The following is a 21,581-nucleotide window of genomic DNA, read 5'->3' as shown; positions in this document are numbered from 1 at the left end:
TATCAATTAACTGGTGGCATCACTAATTTTTTAACGTAAGGGAAAGTTAGACGTTTGCTGAAGATTCCATTAAAATGTTTGTTGTAGCGGTTAGTGACACAATGGTGAAATTCCGTGCTGTCTGTCAGGAGTTCGTACGTTCTCCCCGTGTCTGCGTGGGTTTTCCTCCCATTATTCAAACAAAGTACCAGAGGTTGTAGGTCAAGGTTGTAGGTCAATTGGGCGATACGGGCTCATAGGCCGAAAGGGTGCATTACCATGGTGTGCGCTTAAATTTAAATTTAAAACGCAAAGGTTTTCAGCCTTCTGAGTTTGAAGGACATGGGTTGAAACCCTGCTCCCTCTCCTTTGGGGGCTGAACTCTGCAAATCCTCCAAGCACAGCTCTGGAGGCGTCTTCTTTTGAGGAAAGTATTAAAATTACCAGGTGAATGCAGGAGATCCGTTGGAACAACATGGAAGAGGTGAGCTCTTCTGTGTTCCGACGCCAATACCTATCAATCACCTCGAACCCAGAGAACAGACAGGCTGGTCACCACTACATATACCACCTTATCCCTACGCCATAGGTGCTCTGTGATTAGTAAGGGATTGCTTAAGGTGGCATGTGAGTGGAAAGAAAAAGTTTGAAAACCACTGTTTTAATCGGACCTCATTGACTCGTTATGTGCACGGTTTCACAACTCCAAAGGAAATGGACCAATGACAATTTTTCTCACGCAAAATATTTCTGTAACAATTGGGTCTAGAGCAGTGATTCTCAACCTTCCCTTCCCACTCACATCCCACCTTAAGTAATGTAGCATCCCCTTTGTTACACAGCGAGGTAGCACAAAATACAGGGAGCTTAAACATGTTACGAGTAGCCACATGGCCGAAAACAGCACTGCTGCTGAGATAACAAACCCGCACTTGTCAGCAAACAAGCTCAATGGTTAAATGTTTCTTAGCCATATCCAACATCACCTGGTCTCTCACACAGATACACATCAACCCCACCAGCACCACCGTGCAGCTCCAATGAAAAAATGGTAACATTAAAATTTAGCAACTGCATATTGAGTCAAGATGAGAAACAAATCCCTCCACACCAGGAGTGAACTTTGTGAAGAGGACACGTAGGTGACTATGAGATGTCAATTAATCTGAGTCTCTATCGGAATCTTTACAGACTTGTTTTTTTCCCATTGGTGGGGGAGACCAGAACTCGGGGACATCACCTCAAGATCCAGGGGAGTAGATTCAAGATGGAGATGAGGAGCAACTGCTTTCCCCAGAGAGTGGTGAATCTGTGGAGTTCACCGCCCATTGAAGCAGTGCAGGCGACCTCAGTAAATATATTTAAGGCAAGGGTGGATAGATTTCTACATCGTAGGGGAATTGAAGGATATGGGAAGCACATTGAATCAGAATTTGTCATGAACATGTCACAAAATTCTTGTTTTGCACAGCATTGCAGTACAAATATTGCTATTAATTCCATTTCAATAATAAAGTGCAAGAAAATAGGAGGAAGTAAGGCAGTGTCTGTGATTCACTGTCCATTCAGAAAAATGATGGTAGAGGGGAAGAAACTGTCCTTGTCCCACTGAATGCTCGTCTTTAGGTTCCTGCATCCTTTTCCCGATGGTAGCAGAGTGAAGAGGGCGTGGCCTGGGTGGTGGGGGCCTTTGAAGATAGAGGCTGCTTTCTTAAGACACCACCTCTTGTAGATGTCCTCGATGGAGTGAAGACTGGTGCCTGTGATGGTGCAGGCTGAGTTCATATAATATCGAGGGCTGATTAAAGCAAATCCTTAATTGCACGTTTGCAAGGCTGTGATTAGTGGAAAGCCTCCAGGATGAGTGCCAGGGCCTCAGCTGCTCAAAACCCATGGCAAGAATTTGGATGAGACGATCAAGTATAAAACGTCCAACTTTTCTGATGCAGAGATAGATGGCAGCGTGCATAGTGTGGATCCCAAGGACGATAGTGAACGGATTCAGAGAACGTGAAGCAGTTCAGTGAAGACACAAAGACATAGCAGATGGAATACAATGTGAAAAATTCTGGGCCCTCCAATTTGTTGGAAATCAATAGAAAGATGGAATGATTTTGAAAATGGTGAGAGATGGTAACGTTGCTCAGAAGGATCTTGGTGTTCTTCCATTCTATAACACATAGGAGCAGTAATAGGCTATTCAGCCCATCGAGTCTGTCCCACCATTTAACCATGAGCTGATCCATTTCCCCACTCAGCCCCACTGCCTGGCCTTCTGCCCCTAACTTTTGATGCCCTGGCTAATCAAGATCTATTAATCTCTGCCTTAAATACATCCAATGACCTGGCCTCCACAACCAGCTGTGGCAACAAATTCCACAGATTTACCACCCTCTAGCTGAAGAAATTCCAACACATCTCTGTTCTAAGTGATGGCCTTCCATCCTGAAGTTGTGCCCTCTTGTCCAAGACTCTCCCACCGTCATGGACTCGGTCCATGTCTTTTAACATTCAAAATGTTCCAATGAACTCCCCCCTCATTCTCCTAAATTCCAATGAGTGCAAACCAAGAGCTGTCAAACGCTCCTCATATGGATACAAGTCAATGTGCAGGCACGGTAATCAATTAGCAAGGCAAACAACATTGTTGCAGGAGGATTTAAAGAGCACAGTTCAGATGATTCAATTACATTGCTCTGTTGTGGGAACACTGCCATCGGTCTCGTCTCCGACTAGAATTAATAGAAATTCATCCGAGTTGAAGAATATTGCAGCTTCCCAATTAAAAATATCTTGCTTACAATGGAGAAAGTACAGAGAGACATTTTAGTAGTCTCAATGAACATACACCATATATACTTGGGTAATAATCGGGTTTTTTGATCAATTTTTCCCATAAAATTTAGGGGGTAACTACTTTTGAACGTGGTGAATACTTGTGTCGTTCGTTGTTTAAAGAGGACCCCTACAACACAGCATCTTCCAGCTACTACCGATGAGAAAGAGGACCAGACGTATTAGAGCCAGAACCAACAGGCTGAGAAACAGCTTCTTCCCACGGGCAGCAAGACTGTCGAATGACTGCTAAAACAATTCTCTGTGACTTTATTCATTAATAATATTTATTTTTTATATAAGACGTGTATAGGTTCCGCACACAAGTACCTTTTGTATGCATGTTTGCACTCGTTTACACTGTGGACAGGAGAACGCTGTTTCATCAGGTTATACTATTCTTCTTTGGCTTGGCTTCGCGGACGAAGATTTATGGAGGGGGTAAATGTCCACGTCAGCTGCAGGCTCGTTTGTGGCTGACAAGTCCGATGCGGGACAGGCAGACACGGTTGCAGCGGTTACAAGGGAAAATTGGTGGGTTGGGGTTGGGTTTTTCCTCCTTTGCCTTTTGTCAGATGATAAACAAACGAATTTGGGTACATGGTAAAAGTGCAGAGCACGGCGTTACAGAGAGAAGGTTCAGTTAAAACAGTGCAAGGGTGGTGTCACTTTACAAGAGAAAGGTCCATTCAGTCCTTTGATGAGTACAGGGAGGGAAGTGTCCTTGAACCTGGTGGTGTTTGTTTTCATGCATAAAACCCTGCAAAATCATTGGTTTTCCTTCAAGACGTTTGCACAAATTGGCTGCAGAACTTCCTTACTCTCAGAATGACACAAAGCACTTAGTTTAATGACACTGTTTGAAAACTGAACCTCTTCCTTCATGAGAGCTGTCAGTAGAGACCATCCAATCGTCACAGCCCGAACTGCATCTCACGAGATATCACAAGATATAGGGTCCGTTGTGTCTGCTCCGCCACTCTAATCATGAGCTAATTGATCGGCCCACTCAGCCCCACTCCCCGGCCTTCTCCTCGTAACCCTTCATGCCCTGTCTAAACAAATGCCTATCAGAGCCAGTACCACCAGGCTGAGAAACAGCTTCTTCCCACGGGCAGTGAAAACGCTGTACAACCAAAGGAACTTCTCATCCAAGACTCTCATATGTACAAAACAATATTTATTTATTTACTTGTATCGATAAAAGACTTGTCCTGCTTATGTATTGTTTGTCTGTATGTGTCTTATGTCTGGTTGTGTGTCTGTGTGTTTTGCACCGAGGACCGGAGAACACTGTTTTGTCGGGTTGTACTTGTACCATCAGATGACAATAAACTTGACTTAACTACCTGTCAACCTCTGCTTTAAATACACCCAACAACCTTGCTTTCACAGCCGCAAACTCCACACTTTTGCCCACGTCTAAGCTGTTGGGCTGCACGTCAGTATCGTTCAATTAACATTTTTGTTTTTAAACAACCTGTTTACAGAGAGGGACTGGCACAGGGTCAGGGTGACCCAATGCAGGATATGAACCCATTCCAATCTAGACTGACTTGGCAAAGGATCCTTCTCCCTCTCTGATGGATATCCTGTATTGGCAACACTGCACTGCCTGGGAATGATTGGCAGAGTCCTGCCTCAGACAAGCAATTTAATAGCTCTCCTGCAAGCATTTTTTTTTAATGAAAGAACAATAAATTCTACAGTTAGTTTCTTCAACTTGATTGTTAACAAGGTGTCATCCATTAATATCCTATGCTTCCCTCCCATCCCTCTGCCAAGATTTATCCTTCCATTTCTGCATGCTGGGCAGTGAAATAGAGAGTGATCGATTTCAGAGAGCAGATTATAACTGAGCTTCCTTGTTGAACTGGACCTTCCTAGAGCCTGTATCTGCCTCATCCTAAGGATGCTGGAACTCAGAGCAGTGAACCCCAATGCCTGCAGGCTGCTGCCACTCAGTGCTCGGGTAGAAAGCTATGCTAAACCCTGTGGGGATGAAGGGGCTACACCCTGGAAAACTTGGGGGTGGGTGAATAGGGAATACATACACCTGGGCTGTGGCAGTGGAAGGGACCAAAGACAGGCCAGAGGACACAACGAGCTGTCTGGCTGAAGAACGAGCACGTCAAGGTCACTGCCCATCCAACCATGCTGCTGTCAGGAAATGCGCCCCCTTTTCCCAGCAACCCCTCCCCAGGAGAAACATCTCAAAGACTCCAAACTGGAGGAGAAGGTCTTCCTCACTGCCCACCACACATCCCTGCGCTGCCGCTTGGAGGGCTTGGGGTCCACTTTGATCATCCTTCTGGAAAATGCCACCAACTTCCCAGAGGGCAGCACGGTTAGTGTAGTGGTTCATACAATGCTGTTACAGTGCCAGCGGCTGGGACCGGGATTTGAATCCTCCGCTGTCTGTAAGGAGTTTGTACATTCTCCCCTTGTCTACCTGGGTGCCCTCCGTGGCTCCGGTTTCCTCCCACCCTTCAAATAAATAACAGGGGAGGGGGTGTTGTAGGTCAATTGGGCGGCACAGAAGGGTCTGTTACTGTACTGTATGTCTAAATTAAATGGGAAGTGGTGGGGAAACACCCTACATAAACTTGACTCTCTCGCAACAAGTTTGAACCCCTGGACAAGGACTGCTGCAAAGTCAGGCTGCAGTGAAGTGCTCAAATACCTGGGCATGAAGATGGAGTTGTGCAGAAAATTCTCAAACGATTTCTGAAACATGACTTCCTCAGCTTCTGCGTTGATCTCAGCTTGGGTCTTTGGGCAAGCACACCACTGGCCTTGACCTCTTTTATCCGAATGCTTGGAGTCATCATCACCATCCAGGTCAATGGTGCCAGTGGCCGAAATCCGGGTGGGCAGCTTCAGACCTGGAAATGGGACAGAAGCATTGAACAAAAACGACTGCATCCCACACAATGGACGCACCTGACAAGGAAGCTCCCACCCCATTCAGCCACCCTTGTTCTGCTTGGTAAGATCAGGTCACATCATCCAAGGGGGATGGAGCGGTGGTTCACAGCTAGGGTTGTGCTGCCACGCAGCTGGCCTTTTGAGGAGATCATGTAGACTGCTGAGGCTGCTCTTGGTCTCCATAACCAGGTTCAATGGGCAGGGTTATGGAATGAGAGCAGGTCAGTGGGACTAGCCAGTTTGATTGGTCGGCACAGACCAGAAAGGTCGAATGGCCTGTTTTCTATGCTGTTATGCTCTGTGGCAGCACAGGCTCGATGGGCCAGATGGCTGACTCTTGTGTTCTTGTGAACCCACACACTGGCCTGTTTGGCACAGATGGCTCATTCCATGGATTTAGTGTACCAATGGTGTGTGGGGAAAATGAATCCACTTCACCAACACTGAGCAGAGAGGAGAGAGACTGGTGAAGTTGTGCCCAACGCTGTAGTTCAATGCTGACCTTGGGCACTGTCTGAGTGAAGCTTGCTCCTTCTCCCCGTCAATGGGCAACAGGGAGAATAAAATGGGCCTAGACTCGGTGGGCCATGGTGGGTGCCTTAGGTCCACCAGGTATGTGGTCCCTTCTCTGGGAACTTACCCACAAGTCCCCTGGAACCAGAAAAGAAAACCAGGAGAATATTTCCTCTAGATCTATATTGGAGCAAACACCAGATACCACCACCTCTGCAGGACAAGGAGGCTTCACAAGTACAAAGTTAACAGCTGGAGATCTGCGTCACTTCAGAAACATGGCGAGACCAGCAGGGACAAATGGGTTTTGCGATAGTTCAGGCAATAAACACACAGCTGCCAGAAATCGGAACCAAAAGCAGGAGGTGCTGGGAACACTCAGGAGAACAGGCAGCATTCATGGAGAGAAACCAAATTTGTGCTTCAAGTCATCTGAGGGACTTGAAAAGCTTTCTCCACAGACGCTGCCTTACCTGTGGAGTATTCTAAGCATTCTCGCTTTCTCTTGCACCAAAGGACTCTGACATCTCCTAACCTCGACTGGGGACGGGAGCACGGGGAAGCAACGGCACTGCTCACCTTTGTGACAGTAGTCGTGTTTGTAAAGCTCGGCGTCCTCAAGCTGCTGCTGCCATCGTACCAGGTAGTAGGTGATGTTCCCGTTGGAAAAGGCGGGCGGCTTCCACTTCACCACAAGCTGCGACGAGGAATTAGAGACCGACACCACATCTAGGGGAACAGACGGTGCTGGGGAGAAATCATGGCAAAACCATTCAGTACCAGAAGCAACACCATAACTACTCCAAGCACACGTTGGCCTGCAACCCATTGCCCGTGTGGTCGAGAGCAGCCATTCTCACAGCACATTTAAGTTTAAAAGCCTTGTTTCCTTTTAACCTTGCGTTACATCAATATTTTTAAGTAGTTGGTAGGGAGAGAAGTACAGAAGAAATCAAAGCTGCTTCACCAGGGAAGGGGGCTCATAAACTTTGAGCAGAGTCCTGGAGAGGGGGAGGGGGGGTGACGATAGCCAAAAAAAGTTAAAAACGGCTGGTTTAAAGGCAACATCCATTTTCCAATGACATAACGAATTAGGCTACTTGGCATTAATGTGGCAGTCTGTCAAACATGAGGCTCTCTCAGGAGACTTTGTGCAGACTGTAGTGTCCTGGTCAGACAACGGCAACACTACCCTGAACACTACGGAGGGAAATGCCTTAGAGCAACAGATGACCAGATGGATTTTCAAACAAGGAGGTCGATGCTCACTGGGGGCTGGAGGAGAGGTGATGTTACTGAAATACTTTAAGCTGGATGTTCTTAGACTGGATGTGGATGTAAAGTTTTGAGGAATTGTTCCTGAGAGTTGGAAGGCATTAAAATTCTTTATCTCAATGCTTTAGATGGTGCATGTTCAAGTTAACGCAAGGCACAATTTGCGTAATGCCGTTACAGCGCCAGCAATCAGGACCGGGGTTTAAATCTGGCACTGTCTGTAAGAGTTTGCATTTTCCTCAAGGCCTCCAGTTTCCTCCCACCATTCAAAAACCTACTAGGGGTTGGAGGTCAGTTGGGTGTAATTGGGTGGCACGGGCTCGTGGGCCCAAAAGGGCCCTTTTCTATGTTGTGCATCTAAATTTTTAAAAAATTTAATTTGAAAGAATGTGCAACGAGAGGGCAAGTGAACAAAGGAGAGGATCGGCCTTGATTTTGTTGAGTGTAGGACAAGCCCAGGGGGATGCTCTATCATTTCCCATGACCACGGAGCAAGATGGCACTCCGCATCAAACTCTATTACACCAACCCTGTTTCATTGTTACCTCCCATCAACTCTCCTCAGATTCTACCTCTCTCCTACATGCCAATATCTGCACGGCTTTGAGATGTGAATAAAGCAGCCAGGAGAAACCCAACGGATCACAGCAGATACATGCAAACTCCACATGGACAGCATCTGATTCAACCTGGGCTGCTGAGGAGTGAGGCAGTGGCTCTCCAAACACTAACACTGTGCTGCCTCACAGAAGATGAGCGGTACTTATTTAACACAGAAGGAAATCTTTTGGCAGTGTCATCCCATCTGTCCCAACATTCATCATGCTCTGCTGAACCCTGCAGCCTTTTCCATCCTCTAATAGACCTGAAAGATCGCAAGTGCAACTTTCATCCTATTTCCGAATGGTATCACAGATCCCCACAGCGGGAGAGAAAACCCCCAGCAGATTGTTTCTTACTGGGAATAAAGAGGAGTTACAGTGTATATCAAGACCAGTTCATTACCCGAGGCGTTTGTCTTGATGTAGATGATTTCACTCTTTGCCCCATAGTTACGACCATCTTCAGAGGTGGCGAGGGTGATTGCCTTGACAAAAATGGCGTACTGAGTCCAGGGCTTTAAGTTTGACAGGTACACCCCTGGCTCTTGACTCTTGCTCTGGGGAAGGTCAACGTCCACCATGCTCCAGCTATTGGAGCCACATGCATCCTGCCCATCGTACTCGGTCATGTTCTGAAAGGGCCTTCAAGGGAAGACAAAACACAAGCATCACAAGCAGGGCAAATCTCAACAGCAGCCATGGTTCCATCCATTGGTTGCTTCCATTTGCCTTGCTCAAACATGGACATCACATGGCATGAGGTAGCAAGGCTCTGAACTTGTCCATCACCTTCCATTGCATTGGTCTGGCATGCTGTGTCTGCACCTGGTGGGTGCATTGTAGTTAGTTGCAGGTGCGTGTGTGTTTGAGATCTGGGGCCAGGATGAGTGGGAAGAGAAATAGATACAATTACTTACCCTGATTTACCTGCCAGCAACCTCGACTGGAGAGCGCCTGCGTGTGAAAGAGAGACAGATGCACAAGGCCCAATGCAACAGGCCATGGAACACTATTTTGCCACTTCTGTGCTGGGTGGAGACTAAGTGACCCATTTCTGAAGAATACTTGGCATTCGGGAAGGGAGTGAAGGTTTAGCACATGGGGCCAAAGAGAGGGTCAGAGGTGAGACACTGAGTCACATGGACAGTCTTTAAAATCATAAAGGGTTTAGACAAAGTCAATAAAAACTTGCTCTTTCCAAATGTTGGTGAATTGGTAGATCAGATTTAAAGTAATGACAAAAGAAAATCAATAAACTTCTGAGTCGTCAAGGATTGAATGCACCATGGCAGACCATCTGGGAGGGAGGCTGTAGTGGGGGATTGGCATGTGTGTGCTTGAAGTACATCATCTGAATAATAAATGGCACCGTTGCTGTAATGGAGAGTGAGGAGAGGAGAAGACAGCACTCCTCTGCAGGGCCCTACTGCCCAGTCCAACACCAAAGACTCCATCCAAGCTTCAAATGGCTTGTTAAATGAGCCGATGATAGATTATTTTAATATCCTGCGACTGTAAGGTCTGGCCCCAAGAATGCAGCAGCCTTAAAGTACAAGGAAGCAGAGGAACTGGCGCAGACCATACCCTCCCTCCCTCCCCCCCCCCCCCCCCCCCCCCCAATTTGAGGAGGAGATGGTGATCACGGTGATGGACTAGCGAGGGGCTCTGCAGCTGAGGAACACACAGGCGGTGGGCCTCAAGACTAGGAACCTACACAGGCTGCTGGTGACTGCCGTCAAAGGCATCAGGCTGTGGACTGCTGGAGACTGGCTGAAGGGGCACCAGGTATGGAACCAGGATGTTGAGAGGTTGCCAAGGACACTGAAGACTTCCTGATCACGTCAGAGGTTTGAATCTGGAACTCAGGTTGCCGATGGTTTGGACTGAAGGCTGTGTGGCTGCAGGAATCCATGGGCACTTGGTCACATTGGCTGGGGGTGGGGGAATTCTCTTTTGCTTCTTTCTCTGACTGTGAGAGGCGCCTGGCGTGGCTGATGGGAAATCTGTCAGCGTTACGACAGGCTAAAGCAAATGTTGTGTAATATTGCACCTGTTTTATTACATGACAATAACGGAACCTTGAATCTTACATTACACATGTACTGGGTGCTTAGTGTGAGATACTCCTGATTTCAGTACGAGGTCTAGTCTCCAGCAATGAGATCGGAAACTGTCAATAATCAAGTCCCACAGCTTTGGGGAAAGTACAAGAGGACCGAGCAGCAGCAGCCAAAGTGAAGCTTGGATTTCGGAGAGAGCGGAGGCTGATGAGGGAAGGAATTCCTTCGTGCAGATTACCCAGGACCCACTTCAAGAACAGTAGGTCCAGACAGGTTGTTACACGTAAACTCTGACACAAAGTACCTGCCCAAAACTTTCCACAACACCTCAGAAGCGCACCTCATTTCACCATGGCAACTGACCGCCCCTTCCAAGCACGTATTTTCCTGCAATCCAGCAGGTTTTTAGCTGTTGTACAGGATGTCCCCAGAATTTCTACCTAAAATGGTGGTTTTCAGCGATACCCTTTGGATAAGACTATCCCCAAATCAGGCCCTCACTGTTGACTAATGCGTGCTGATAAAAAAGCAAATTATAGCGGTAGCTACCAACTCTGAAACACACCACAGGACGCTAAGGGGTTTCAGTTGAACCGATTTATTTTAACTTGGCGCACGCCCTTTAAGGGAACGTGGGCAGTGATGTCATCACGTTGCCCGAGTCGCGCGCTGTGGCCTGAGTCACAAGACACTGAGATACTCCTGACGGCGCCATCTTCCCGCGGCTACGCTGCCGGCGTGGCAATACAAATGGGGGCCGGTTCGCCACGAGAGATGTGCGCTGCCACAAAATCAAATTTTTTAATAACAAATGATCATTTAAAGGTTTAACTTTTATTTGGATATTTTAAAATTAACCACTGTCAGTTCCTGTAACAGGACGTTTAAAGCCTGTGCAGAGCCGACAGCAGTTGGCCTGAGCAAATGGACCACACAGAGCCGCACTGAGACTTCGCTGATAACTAACAGGACATGCGCGAGATTTTGTTGGAGCTGGTGGGAAGATGGAAATGGCAGCGGTGTTGAGACTTCATCGTCAAGGAAAGAATTTTAGACTCTTTGTATAGGACAATCCTGATTTTTAAGGTGAAATTTTAAGTTTCGGGTTGCCCTATACAACAGGCATTTACAGTGTATCCTTCAATCCCTAGAGTCTCTATCTGTTGGCCTTGCTCACCCTCGTTATCACTGAGGTACACGGCACTTTCCCAGTGGCACCAAGGAAGTCCAGCTGCCCTGCAGTTTGGAGCTGGCTAATTCTGCCAGGACTTGCACCGATTTTTGTCCTTCCATTTGCAGAGAGGTGGCCATTTGTAACGACTCTCCTACCTGATTACAAAGGTTCCTTTTATAGTCACGAAATAACATGTTAAAAGTGTAATATTCTTTATGTACTTCAACTTTTGTGAGTTGCAAGGTAAACAAAGAGTCACCATGAGCATTGCCCAGTGTCCCAACAATAGGAGAGTCACTGAATTTCTGTGGATTAGCCTCCCGCAGAGACTCCGGTCCAAACTATCGGCAACCTGAGCTCCAGATGGAAACCCCTCGATAAGATCAGGAAGCCCTCTGCATTTAAGACCTTCAGGAGTAGCTCCTTAACTACTTCAGGAGTATCAGAGCCAGCTGATACAGTTTCTTCCCACAGGCAAAGAGAATGCTGAACGACCAAAGGAACTGCTCACACTGACCATCCGAGACGCGGATTTGTACAAAATATTTATTTTTATAGGTATTATACTTGTCTTGCATGTGTATCGTTTATCTGTATGCATGTGTTATGTCTGTTTGTGTGTCTGCATGTTTTGCACCGGGGACTGGCGAACGCTGTTTTGTCAGTTTGTACTTGTACATTTTTGACATTACCCCTCCATAAATCTTCGTCCGCGAAGCCAAGCCAAAAAGACGTACAATCAGATAACAATAGACTTGACTTAATGATCTGCTAGACTAATAAGGTAGGCAGGAGAGTTGACTATTCAGATCTGGTTTAGAGTGATAAACTTCCACCTTAAAAAACCACAAGGAAGTAATCCACTATATCTTGTGGCAATGTTCCCACCCACTACCTGCCCAGCTACAAAATGAATACTGGCTGCAAATTATGAACTCCCAGTCTGCAGCATTAAACCACAAAGGTTTCATTCCTTGACTAATTCAATCTGCTGAGGGCACTGTTCTGCATGGAACCAGTAACCAGGAGTACTCACGCTTCCTTGTAGTACACGATGAAACTGATGAGATCCCTATAATCTGGAGGGCGATAATGTTCCCACTTCAGTATTATCCTGTTTTTTGCGGTGGAATTGCTTGTGAATTTCAAGATGTGGCTTTCACCTGATAGGAGATGAAACAAATCCATTTGAACAGCAAAAGAGCTTGTTTTAAATTTAAACATTCAGACTGGGGCAATCACTCTAGCATCTGAACTCCTCCTGGGACTCGGTTGATTCACCATAGCCATGGTATTCCACTCACCAGCCCAACGGTTATGAAATTTATTCATTTATTTCAGTTTGTTCAAACTTTGACATGTGCAGACAGAGACCATGCCCCTAGCTCACTGACCACCAACCATGTTTGACCCCCAAGGTCCGACAGACAGTGCAGTGATGACTAATGACAGCAATCAATGACCCCACCAGATCCAGACATAGAAAATGCCCTTTGATGGAGACTGATAATGTCTCAGTCACATATGCAAAGAGGGAGAGGATAGTAACATAACTATTGTTTTGGAACAATGAAAATAATTGGATATTTTACACCCCTCATACACTCCACATACAGTATTACACAGCCTCTCCCACCCCACATACAGTATTACGCAGGCTCTCACACCCCACGTACAGTATTACACAGCCACTCCCACCCCACATACAGTATTACACAGCCTCTCCCACCCCACATACAGTATTATGCAGCCTCTCACACCCCACGTACAGTATTACAGCCACTCCCACTCCACATACAGTATTACGCAGCCTCTCCCACCCCACGTACAGTATTACGCAGCCTCTCACACCCCACGTACAGTGTTACACAGCCACTCCCACCTCACATACAATATTACACAGCCTCTCCCACTCCACATACAGTATTACACAGTCTCTCCCACTCCACATACAGTATTACACAGCCTCTCCCACCCCACATACAGTATTACACAGCCTCTCCCACTCCACATACAGTATTACACAGCCACTCCCACTCCACATACACTATTACACAGCCACTCCCACTCCACATACACTATTACACAGCCACTCCCACTCCACATACACTATTACACAGCCTCTCCCACCCCACATACAGTATTACACAGCCACTCCCACTCCACATACAGTATTACACAGCCTCTCCCACTCTACATACAGTATTACACAGCCTCTCCCACTCCACATACAGTATTACACAGCCACTCCCACTCCACATACAGTATTACACAGCCTCTCCCACTCCACATACAGTATTACACAGCCACTCCCACTCCACATACACTATTACACAGCCTCTCCCACCCCACATACAGTATTACACAGCCACTCCCACTCCACATACACTATTACACAGCCACTCCCACTCCATATACAGTACTACACAGCCTCTCCCACTCCACATACAGTATTACACAGCCTCTCCCACCCCACATACAGTATTACACAGCCTCTCCCACTCCACATACACAATTACACAGCCACTCCCACTCCATATACAGTACTACACAGCCTCTCCCACTCCACATACAGTATTACACAGCCTCTCCCACCCCACATACAGTATTACACAGCCACTCCCACTCCACATATAGTATTACACAGCCACTCCCACCCCACATACACTATTACACAGCCTCTCCCACTCCACATACAGTATTACACAGCCTCTCCCACTCCACATACACTATTACACAGCCTCTCCCACCCCACATACAGTATTACACAGCCACTCCCACTCCACATACACTATTACACAGCCTCTCCCACTCTACATACAGTATTACACAGCCTCTCCCACCCCACATACAGTATTACACAGCCTCTCCCACTCCACATACAGTATTACACAGCCACTCCCACTCCACATACAGTATTACACAGCCTCTCCCACTCCACATACAGTATTACACAGCCTCTCCCACCCCACATACAGTATTACACAGCCTCTCCCACCCCACATACAGTATTACAGCCACTCCCACTCCACATACACTATTACACAGCCTCTCCCACTCTACATACAGTATTACACAGCCTCTCCCACCCCACATACAGTATTACACAGCCTCTCCCACTCCACATACAGTATTACACAACCACTCCCACTCCACACACAGTATTACACAGCCTCTCCCACTCCACATACAGTATTACACAGCCTCTCCCACCCCACATACAGTATTACACAGCCTCTCCCACTCCACATACAGTATTACACTGCCTCTCCCACTCCACATACAGTATTACACAGCCTCTCCCACTCCACATTCAGTATTACACAACCACTCCCACTCCACATACAGTATTACACAGCCTCTCCCACTCCACATACAGTATTACACAGCCTCTCCCACCCCACATACAGTATTACACAGCCTCTCCCACTCCACATACAGTATTACACTGCCTCTCCCACTCCACATACAGTATTACACAGCCTCTCCCACTCCACATTCAGTATTACACAGCCTCTCCCACTCCACATACAGTATTACACAGCCACTCCCACTCCATATACAGTATTACACAGCCTCTCCCACCCCACATACAGTATTACACAGCCTCTCCCACTCCACATACAGTATTACACAGCCACTCCCACCCCACATACAGTATTACACAGCCACTCCCACTCCATATAGTATTAAGCACACCCTCTCATACCTTGCATACAGTATTACACTCAACCACTTACCCCCCACATACATATAGTGCATACCCTCACAGCCCTTCACGCAGTATTCCGTACACCCTCTCCCACCCCAAATACAGCATTGTGCACACTGCACAAGTAGTAAACTCACAGGAAGCACGGTCCCCATTTGTCCTTTGTTCCATGTCAGCAGTGCCTTGCCGTCCCTTCACACCAGCCACCTCCACCATGTGATAGATCTCCGACACGCATAGCTTGGGGTTGAAGGCAAAGTAGACCTTCCCTCGCTTGATGGTAAGGTTGTGCCGATTCCAGTCCCACAACTGCTGCAGATTCTGATTGTCCAGCACGTAGAAAGAATAGTTCCTGCCCAATGAACCAAGGCAAGACAATCATGAAGGAACAGATGGCACTCACTTCTTAGGGAGAGGGCAGTCAAATGCAGAGAACAGGCAGTCCCCGGGTTACGAATGAGTTCCGTTCCTAAATCTGTCTTAAAGTCGATTTTGCAGGTAAGTTGGAACAGGTACATTTAGTGTTAGTTAGTCAAATGTTTGTCTTAGTATTTATTTTACCCTTCTATGCATATAAAATTACTGGAGTCAATATTCAAGGAAGACAATGTGATCCACCTTAAAATGGCGGGCAGTGTTCTCCTTCCTCAAACTGATGAAGGGCTGAAGCCGCGTGTAGCCCGTTCGTAAGTACGATCTGTCAGTAAGTCGGACGTTCGGAACCCGGGGACTGCCTGTACTGGGGTTATCTGGCTCCTCGGACACTGGCAGACAAATCTTGATCAGTCACTTCAGCATAGAATCTTAGAAATGTGGTAAGTTCCTGTCAGCTGCTGTGTTAGTAAAAACCTCAGCTGGTCAAACATCATACTTTGTATAGCAAAGATGCATAACCAACGTTTCAGGCTTCAGCCCTTCATCAAGGAATCGGCAAAATGAAGGCAAGCATTTTGGAGCAGTAACAAAGTGCAAACATTAGATATAAACCACCTTACAAAATCTTCCTTCTTTGGCTTGGCTTCGCGGACTTGTAAGCCACAAACGAGCCTGCAGCTGACGTGGACTTTTACCCCCTCCATAAACCTTACAAAATAGTGGCACGAAAAAGACAAAGTAAGGCAATGTCAGTGGTTCATTAGTCATTCAGGAATCTGATGGCAGAGGGGAAGGTAATTGGATTTAGTGTCCACTAAATCCAGTTGCCGCTGGGTGCTTGTCTTCAGATTCCTCTACCTTGTTCCTAATGGTAGCAGAGTGAAGAGGCCATGGCCTGGGAGGTGGGGGTCCTTGAGGATAGAGGCTACTTTTCTTAAGACACCTCCTCTTGTAGATGTCCTCGATAAAGTGAAGTCTGGTGCCTGTGATGTCGCAGGATGTGACAACCCTCTGGAGTTTTTTCTTGTCCTGAGCAATGGCACCTCCGTACCAGACAGTGATGGATCACTAATCTCACTGCACAATGCCTGTTCAATAGCCCAGGAGACTGAAATCCCCACCAGTTATTTCCTTTATGTCTCCATATCTCAGGTCCTGCAACAACTCTCCAGATGTTCCAGCAGTGAACAGCTGACTCACAGACTGCGGCTTAGCCAAGTACATACATCGGAAAGCTCTGACCTTGGGAAGATGCGTTACCCTGTGGGAGGATCACAGACAGTCTCGGGCACTGGGGACAGTTGAGCTCCAAACAGTGTGCATTCAGCCCATCCTTTCCCAGTGCACCTGGCTCCCTGAGCTTCCAAAAATCTGTTCACAGCACGCTGCACTGTTCAAATATCTGGAAATTCCTCCTTAAGGCCAGGGAGGAAATCCCACCTTAACTTAAGTCATCAATCTTGCACTTGAATGTGTTCTTCCATCTTCCACTGTAGCTCTCTGTCCTTGGCCATGTGTAACCCTGCAACTTCTGCCACCCCAGACCTGCAGGCTAACTGCTGTCTCAGCGTCCCACTTAAATGCTCCTGGCCTCTGCTGCAGAGCTCTACAGCACAGAAACGGGTCCCTCAGCCCCACCTCGACCGCACCAAGACCGTTTTTGTCTGTCCACTAAATCCAATGGCCTGCATTAGCACCGTGTTCCACTTGTTCCTCGAAGAAGGGTTCAAATCTGAAACGTCAACAATATATCTTTGCTTTTTATGGATGCTGCAAGACCAACCGAGTCCCTCCAGCATTTCAGTGTGTGTTTTAATACCATCACAGAGTCTGCAGACTTTTGCGTTTCACTCCGTATTTTTCTATTGCCTCGGCTCAAACGCAGATTCTCAGAATCCGGTTTGTTGTGTCACGAAATTTGTTGTTTTGCAGCAACAGATTGTGTGGTACAAGGTGCAAAATTACTACAATTTTACGATTATGTAAATGCAAGATTTAAAAAGTAGTGCAAAACAGAGAAAAGGTGTGGTCGCGTCCATGGCTTCACTGCCCATTCAGAAATGTGGTGGTGGAGGAGAAAAGGCTGGTTTTGGAACAGTGAATGTGAGCCTTCAGGCTCCTGTTCCACCTCGTTGCTGGTCATGCCCTGTCCTCGCTGCTACCATCAGGAAGGAAGATGAACGAAAGATCACATTTCCGAGCGAACAATGAACCACAGTCACTACCTCACTCTGTTCTCTTTTTGTACTATTTGTTTTTAAATATTGCAGATACGGAACCAAACTTTATTGCAATTTTGCACCTGTAACGAACACTGTTGCTGTAAAACAACAAATTTTGTGACACACGTTCACGACCATGAACCTAATTCTGATCTGGGTGGTGAGGGTCCTTGATAACACGAGCTATTTTTTTCAAGTACAGCTTCTAATCCATGTCCTTAACGGAGTGAAGAATAATGCCCGTGATGGCACTGGCCTTTTCCTGACCTCTGCATTGGCGCCTCCACACCAGTGATTCGACCAGTCAGGATATTCTCCACGGTACACCAGTAGAAATTTGCAAGCCTTTGGTGAATCTCCTCAAACTCCTCATGAAATAGAACTGCTTTCTACTGCTTCCTCTCGCTGCAATTCCAAGAAATCAGGTGGGTGGATTCTCTGAATAAATTCAGCCACCAAGATCCCTTTGTGGAGAGCTGGAGTAACTGCACACACCGTCCTTCATATTTGTGAGATGGAGCAGTTACTGGCCCTGAATAACAAAAAAAAAACTCATGGACGCCACCAGGATTGCAACCCCTCCTGGCGACAACTTCCAGCTAAGTTTCAGATTGACAAGCCGAGATGAAGCATACAAGCACTCCAGACTCCTGCGGCTTTCAAAAGCCTTCACAACTGGGTCATGTGGAGTACTCCAAGTGCAGTCCGATCAAAAATTTCCATAGTTAAACTATTGTTAATATCGTTCTTCCTGACACCGTGCATTTTCGAGACCATTGGGAAGTGTCAAAACAGATACTATTTGTTGTCAAGTAATAAAATGGCGAGCTCTCCACTGGCCACCGTGACAGAGGTGCACCAAAGAAAAGGTACAAGGACTGCCTAAAGAAATCTCTTGGTGCCTGCCACATTGACCACCGCCAGTGGGCTAATAACGCCTCAAACCGTGCATCTTGGCGCCTCACAGTTTGGCGGGCAGCAACCTCCTTTGAAGAAGACCGCAGAGCCCACCTCACTGACAAAAGGCAAAGGAGGAAAAACCCAACACCCAACCCCAACCAACCAATCTTCCCCTGCAACCGCTGCAACCGTGTCTTCCTGTCCCGCATCGGACTTGTCAGCCACAAACGAGCCTGCAGCTGACGTGGACTTTTTACCCCCTCCATAAATCTTCGTCCGCGAAGCCAAGCCAAAGAAGAATAAAATGGAAATGTAATAATTAGACAAATTTGCTTTTTGTGTGACATTGTCCAGTGCCCCTTACAGTGAGAGTGTGGGAGAGGGAATGAGAAAGTGGTGGAGGGTGAGAGAGAAGGCAAACAGCAAGAGGACCAAAACCATTCAATTCAACTCGAAGTGCGTGGCCTGCCCTTCCTCATGGTCCTGATGTAAATCTCTCACCCCTGACTCTAACAGGTTTTTTACTTACTTCAGATCACAAAGGTTAACTTTTTGGCAATTAGTGTGCCCACACATTAAGATGGAATTTACTTTTAAACCAAGATAAATATTAGCAAAGGGAAAATAAAATGCTCAGCCACAAAAAATATTTACTTCTTTCCATCTCTGAGTTCCTTTACTTTTGCCATTCCTCTACCAGATTTCTACCTTTTGAGGTGCAGCCACAATATCCATGCTCCGTTTTATGAAGATGACCTTCTGGTCACAGCAGATCTGATCAAATTAGTGGTTCTGCTTTACAAGAAGGAAGAAGTGGTGGGTGCAGCAGTTAGCACAACGCCGTTACAGCGCCAGCGACCGGGGTTCGGATCCCGCGTTATATATATGGAGTTTGTACGTTCTCCCCGTGTCTGTGTGTGTTTTCCCGGCTGCTCCAGTTTCCTCCCACCATTCGAAATGTACCAGGAATGTAGGTTAATTGGGTGTAATTTGACACCATAGGCTTGTGGACCAAAATGGCCTGTTACCATGCTGTATGTCTAAATTTTTGTTTTAATTTAAATTGAGATAAAAAATTAAATTTAAATAATAAATTAAATTTAAACTGCAAGAACTGACAAACAAACTGTCATGTACTCTGTATGTACAAATATCACTGTATCTTAGAGGCAAGGGGAGACTCCCTTGGGGCAGGAGTAGCTGCTTTGTGGTGCCACTTGCTGCAACGGGTGTTCAGGCTTTGCAAAGTAATAAAGATGTTTGACCTTACTTAAGCTATACCCTGGAAATTTATTTATGAGTCCAGGGCAGGGATTATCACAGCTATATTCTGACTCTTTGACACTGCAGTTCTCCAGCAGATGTCCTATTCTCCATTCCTTTGACATCCTTCTGGTGTGTGGTCACAAGTTAATGCACCAGCTGTGGCCAACTTGTCAGTCCAAGAGGGCTAGAGCTCACACCTTGGACACTCACCACAGGTGCCATGGTCCTAGTAAACATTGCCACAGCTGGCAGAAGATTGGTGGTGTTTGGGGCAACTCACCCTTCCAGCTGTTCCTCTCCATTGATGTGCCGCAGGCTCTTGAAGAAGGAAAGTGAGACCAGGGCATAGGAGTGGTGGATTTTCAGGTATCCTGTAATGGTCTCAATTCTGCCGAGGTTGGCCTCCAACTCTGTGGCAATGTTATCTGATGGAGGGAACAACAAAGGTGAAGTATTCTGTATACTAAAACATTTCTTCAACAGAGCCTTAGACATAGCAAAACACAGCAACACGGCCCTTGCTGCCCAACTACAACTGCCGTATGTTTTGAAGGGTGGGATGAACCAGAGAACCCAGAAGAAACCCATGCAGACATGGGAAGAACATACAAACTTTGTCCAGGATATCTGTATGGCCAGCCTTCAAGTAACAATTGACCTGTGAGAAACTGACTGCTGCAAACACCCTCCTTCTGTGATAGGGGCATCTTGCTTTAGACTTGCAAAGAAATACCTCAGTGGCCTCAGCGACATCTCTTCCACAGAGAACGCTGGCAAAAGCTCAGCATATGCCAGGCAGAATCCAGAGAGAGAAACAGTCAATGACTTGTAGATGCTCACTGTTCCTTTGTCCATCTGCTGCTTGAGTGTTGACAGAAATAGCCATCATTAGGGCTCCAATACCGGCCATGTACTGTTCAGATTTGGCACTGATGAGGAGACTTGGCAATGAAGTAAGCCAAAGGCGGCACGGTTAGTGCTACAATACCACAGCGTCAGCAACCAGGGTTCTAATCCGGCACTGTCTGTAAGGAGTTTGTACGTTCTTCCCATGTCTGCGTGAGTTTCCTCTGGGTGCTCAGGTTTCCTCCACCCTTCAAAACGTATCAGGGGTTGTAGATTAATTGGGTGGCATGGACTCATGGGCCAGAAGGGCCAGTTAGCATGCTGTAGGTCTCTACATCAGGAGTACAAGTGCTGGCACCACCAGGCAGTGAGACTACTGAACAACCAAAGGTACCGCTCACACTAACCATCCGAGACTCTCTTATGTACAAAACAATATGTATTTATTTGCTTGTATATATGCTTGCTTATCATGCATATGTATTGTTTGTCTGTATGTGTGTTGCGTCTGGCTGTGGTTTTGCACCGAGGACTGGAGAACACTGTTTCGTCTGGTTGTACTTGGAGAATCAGATGACAATAAACTTGACTTGCTATCTAAGCATCTGCTGAAGAAGTGCTTTATTGGCCTTGTAGAGTGGGATCCAATTCAGACCCAGCTCCTCCCTGGTGGAAGTCACAGGTCTCAAACCCAACCGTTAACTTCCTCGAGTTCAGTGCAACCTGGTGAAGGCACCAACCCTGCTACATTGCCCAGATTCATGAGACCCAGAGAACCAGGCTTTGACTGCAATGGCAGACGGGGCCAGTGGACAGCTACTGCCAGGCACAACAGAAGCTACTTTGTCAGGAGGACTGGCATTCTTTGCAGAGGCCACACACTTCCAGAAATTT

General features: G+C 46.8%; 1 protein-coding gene across 1 annotated transcript in view; it reads right to left on the bottom strand.

The window, feature by feature from the left end:
* The window catches only part of igf1ra (insulin-like growth factor 1a receptor), a 221,913-nt gene that overhangs the window by 39,145 nt on the left and 161,187 nt on the right, over positions 1-21,581 (bottom strand). Inside the window, exons 5-10 of the mRNA XM_069902512.1 lie at positions 20,122-20,266; positions 15,216-15,430; positions 12,403-12,529; positions 8,536-8,774; positions 6,835-7,002; positions 5,498-5,699 (exon numbers count right to left, since the gene is read on the bottom strand). Coding sequence (XP_069758613.1) covers positions 5,498-5,699; positions 6,835-7,002; positions 8,536-8,774; positions 12,403-12,529; positions 15,216-15,430; positions 20,122-20,266 — 1,096 coding nt within the window. The remainder of the gene's footprint in view (positions 1-5,497; positions 5,700-6,834; positions 7,003-8,535; positions 8,775-12,402; positions 12,530-15,215; positions 15,431-20,121; positions 20,267-21,581) is intronic.

The sequence above is a fragment of the Narcine bancroftii genome, chromosome 11 (assembly GCF_036971445.1).
Source record: "Narcine bancroftii isolate sNarBan1 chromosome 11, sNarBan1.hap1, whole genome shotgun sequence".
NCBI lineage: Eukaryota > Metazoa > Chordata > Chondrichthyes > Torpediniformes > Narcinidae > Narcine > Narcine bancroftii.
This window is presented reverse-complemented; position numbering and strand designations above follow the sequence as displayed.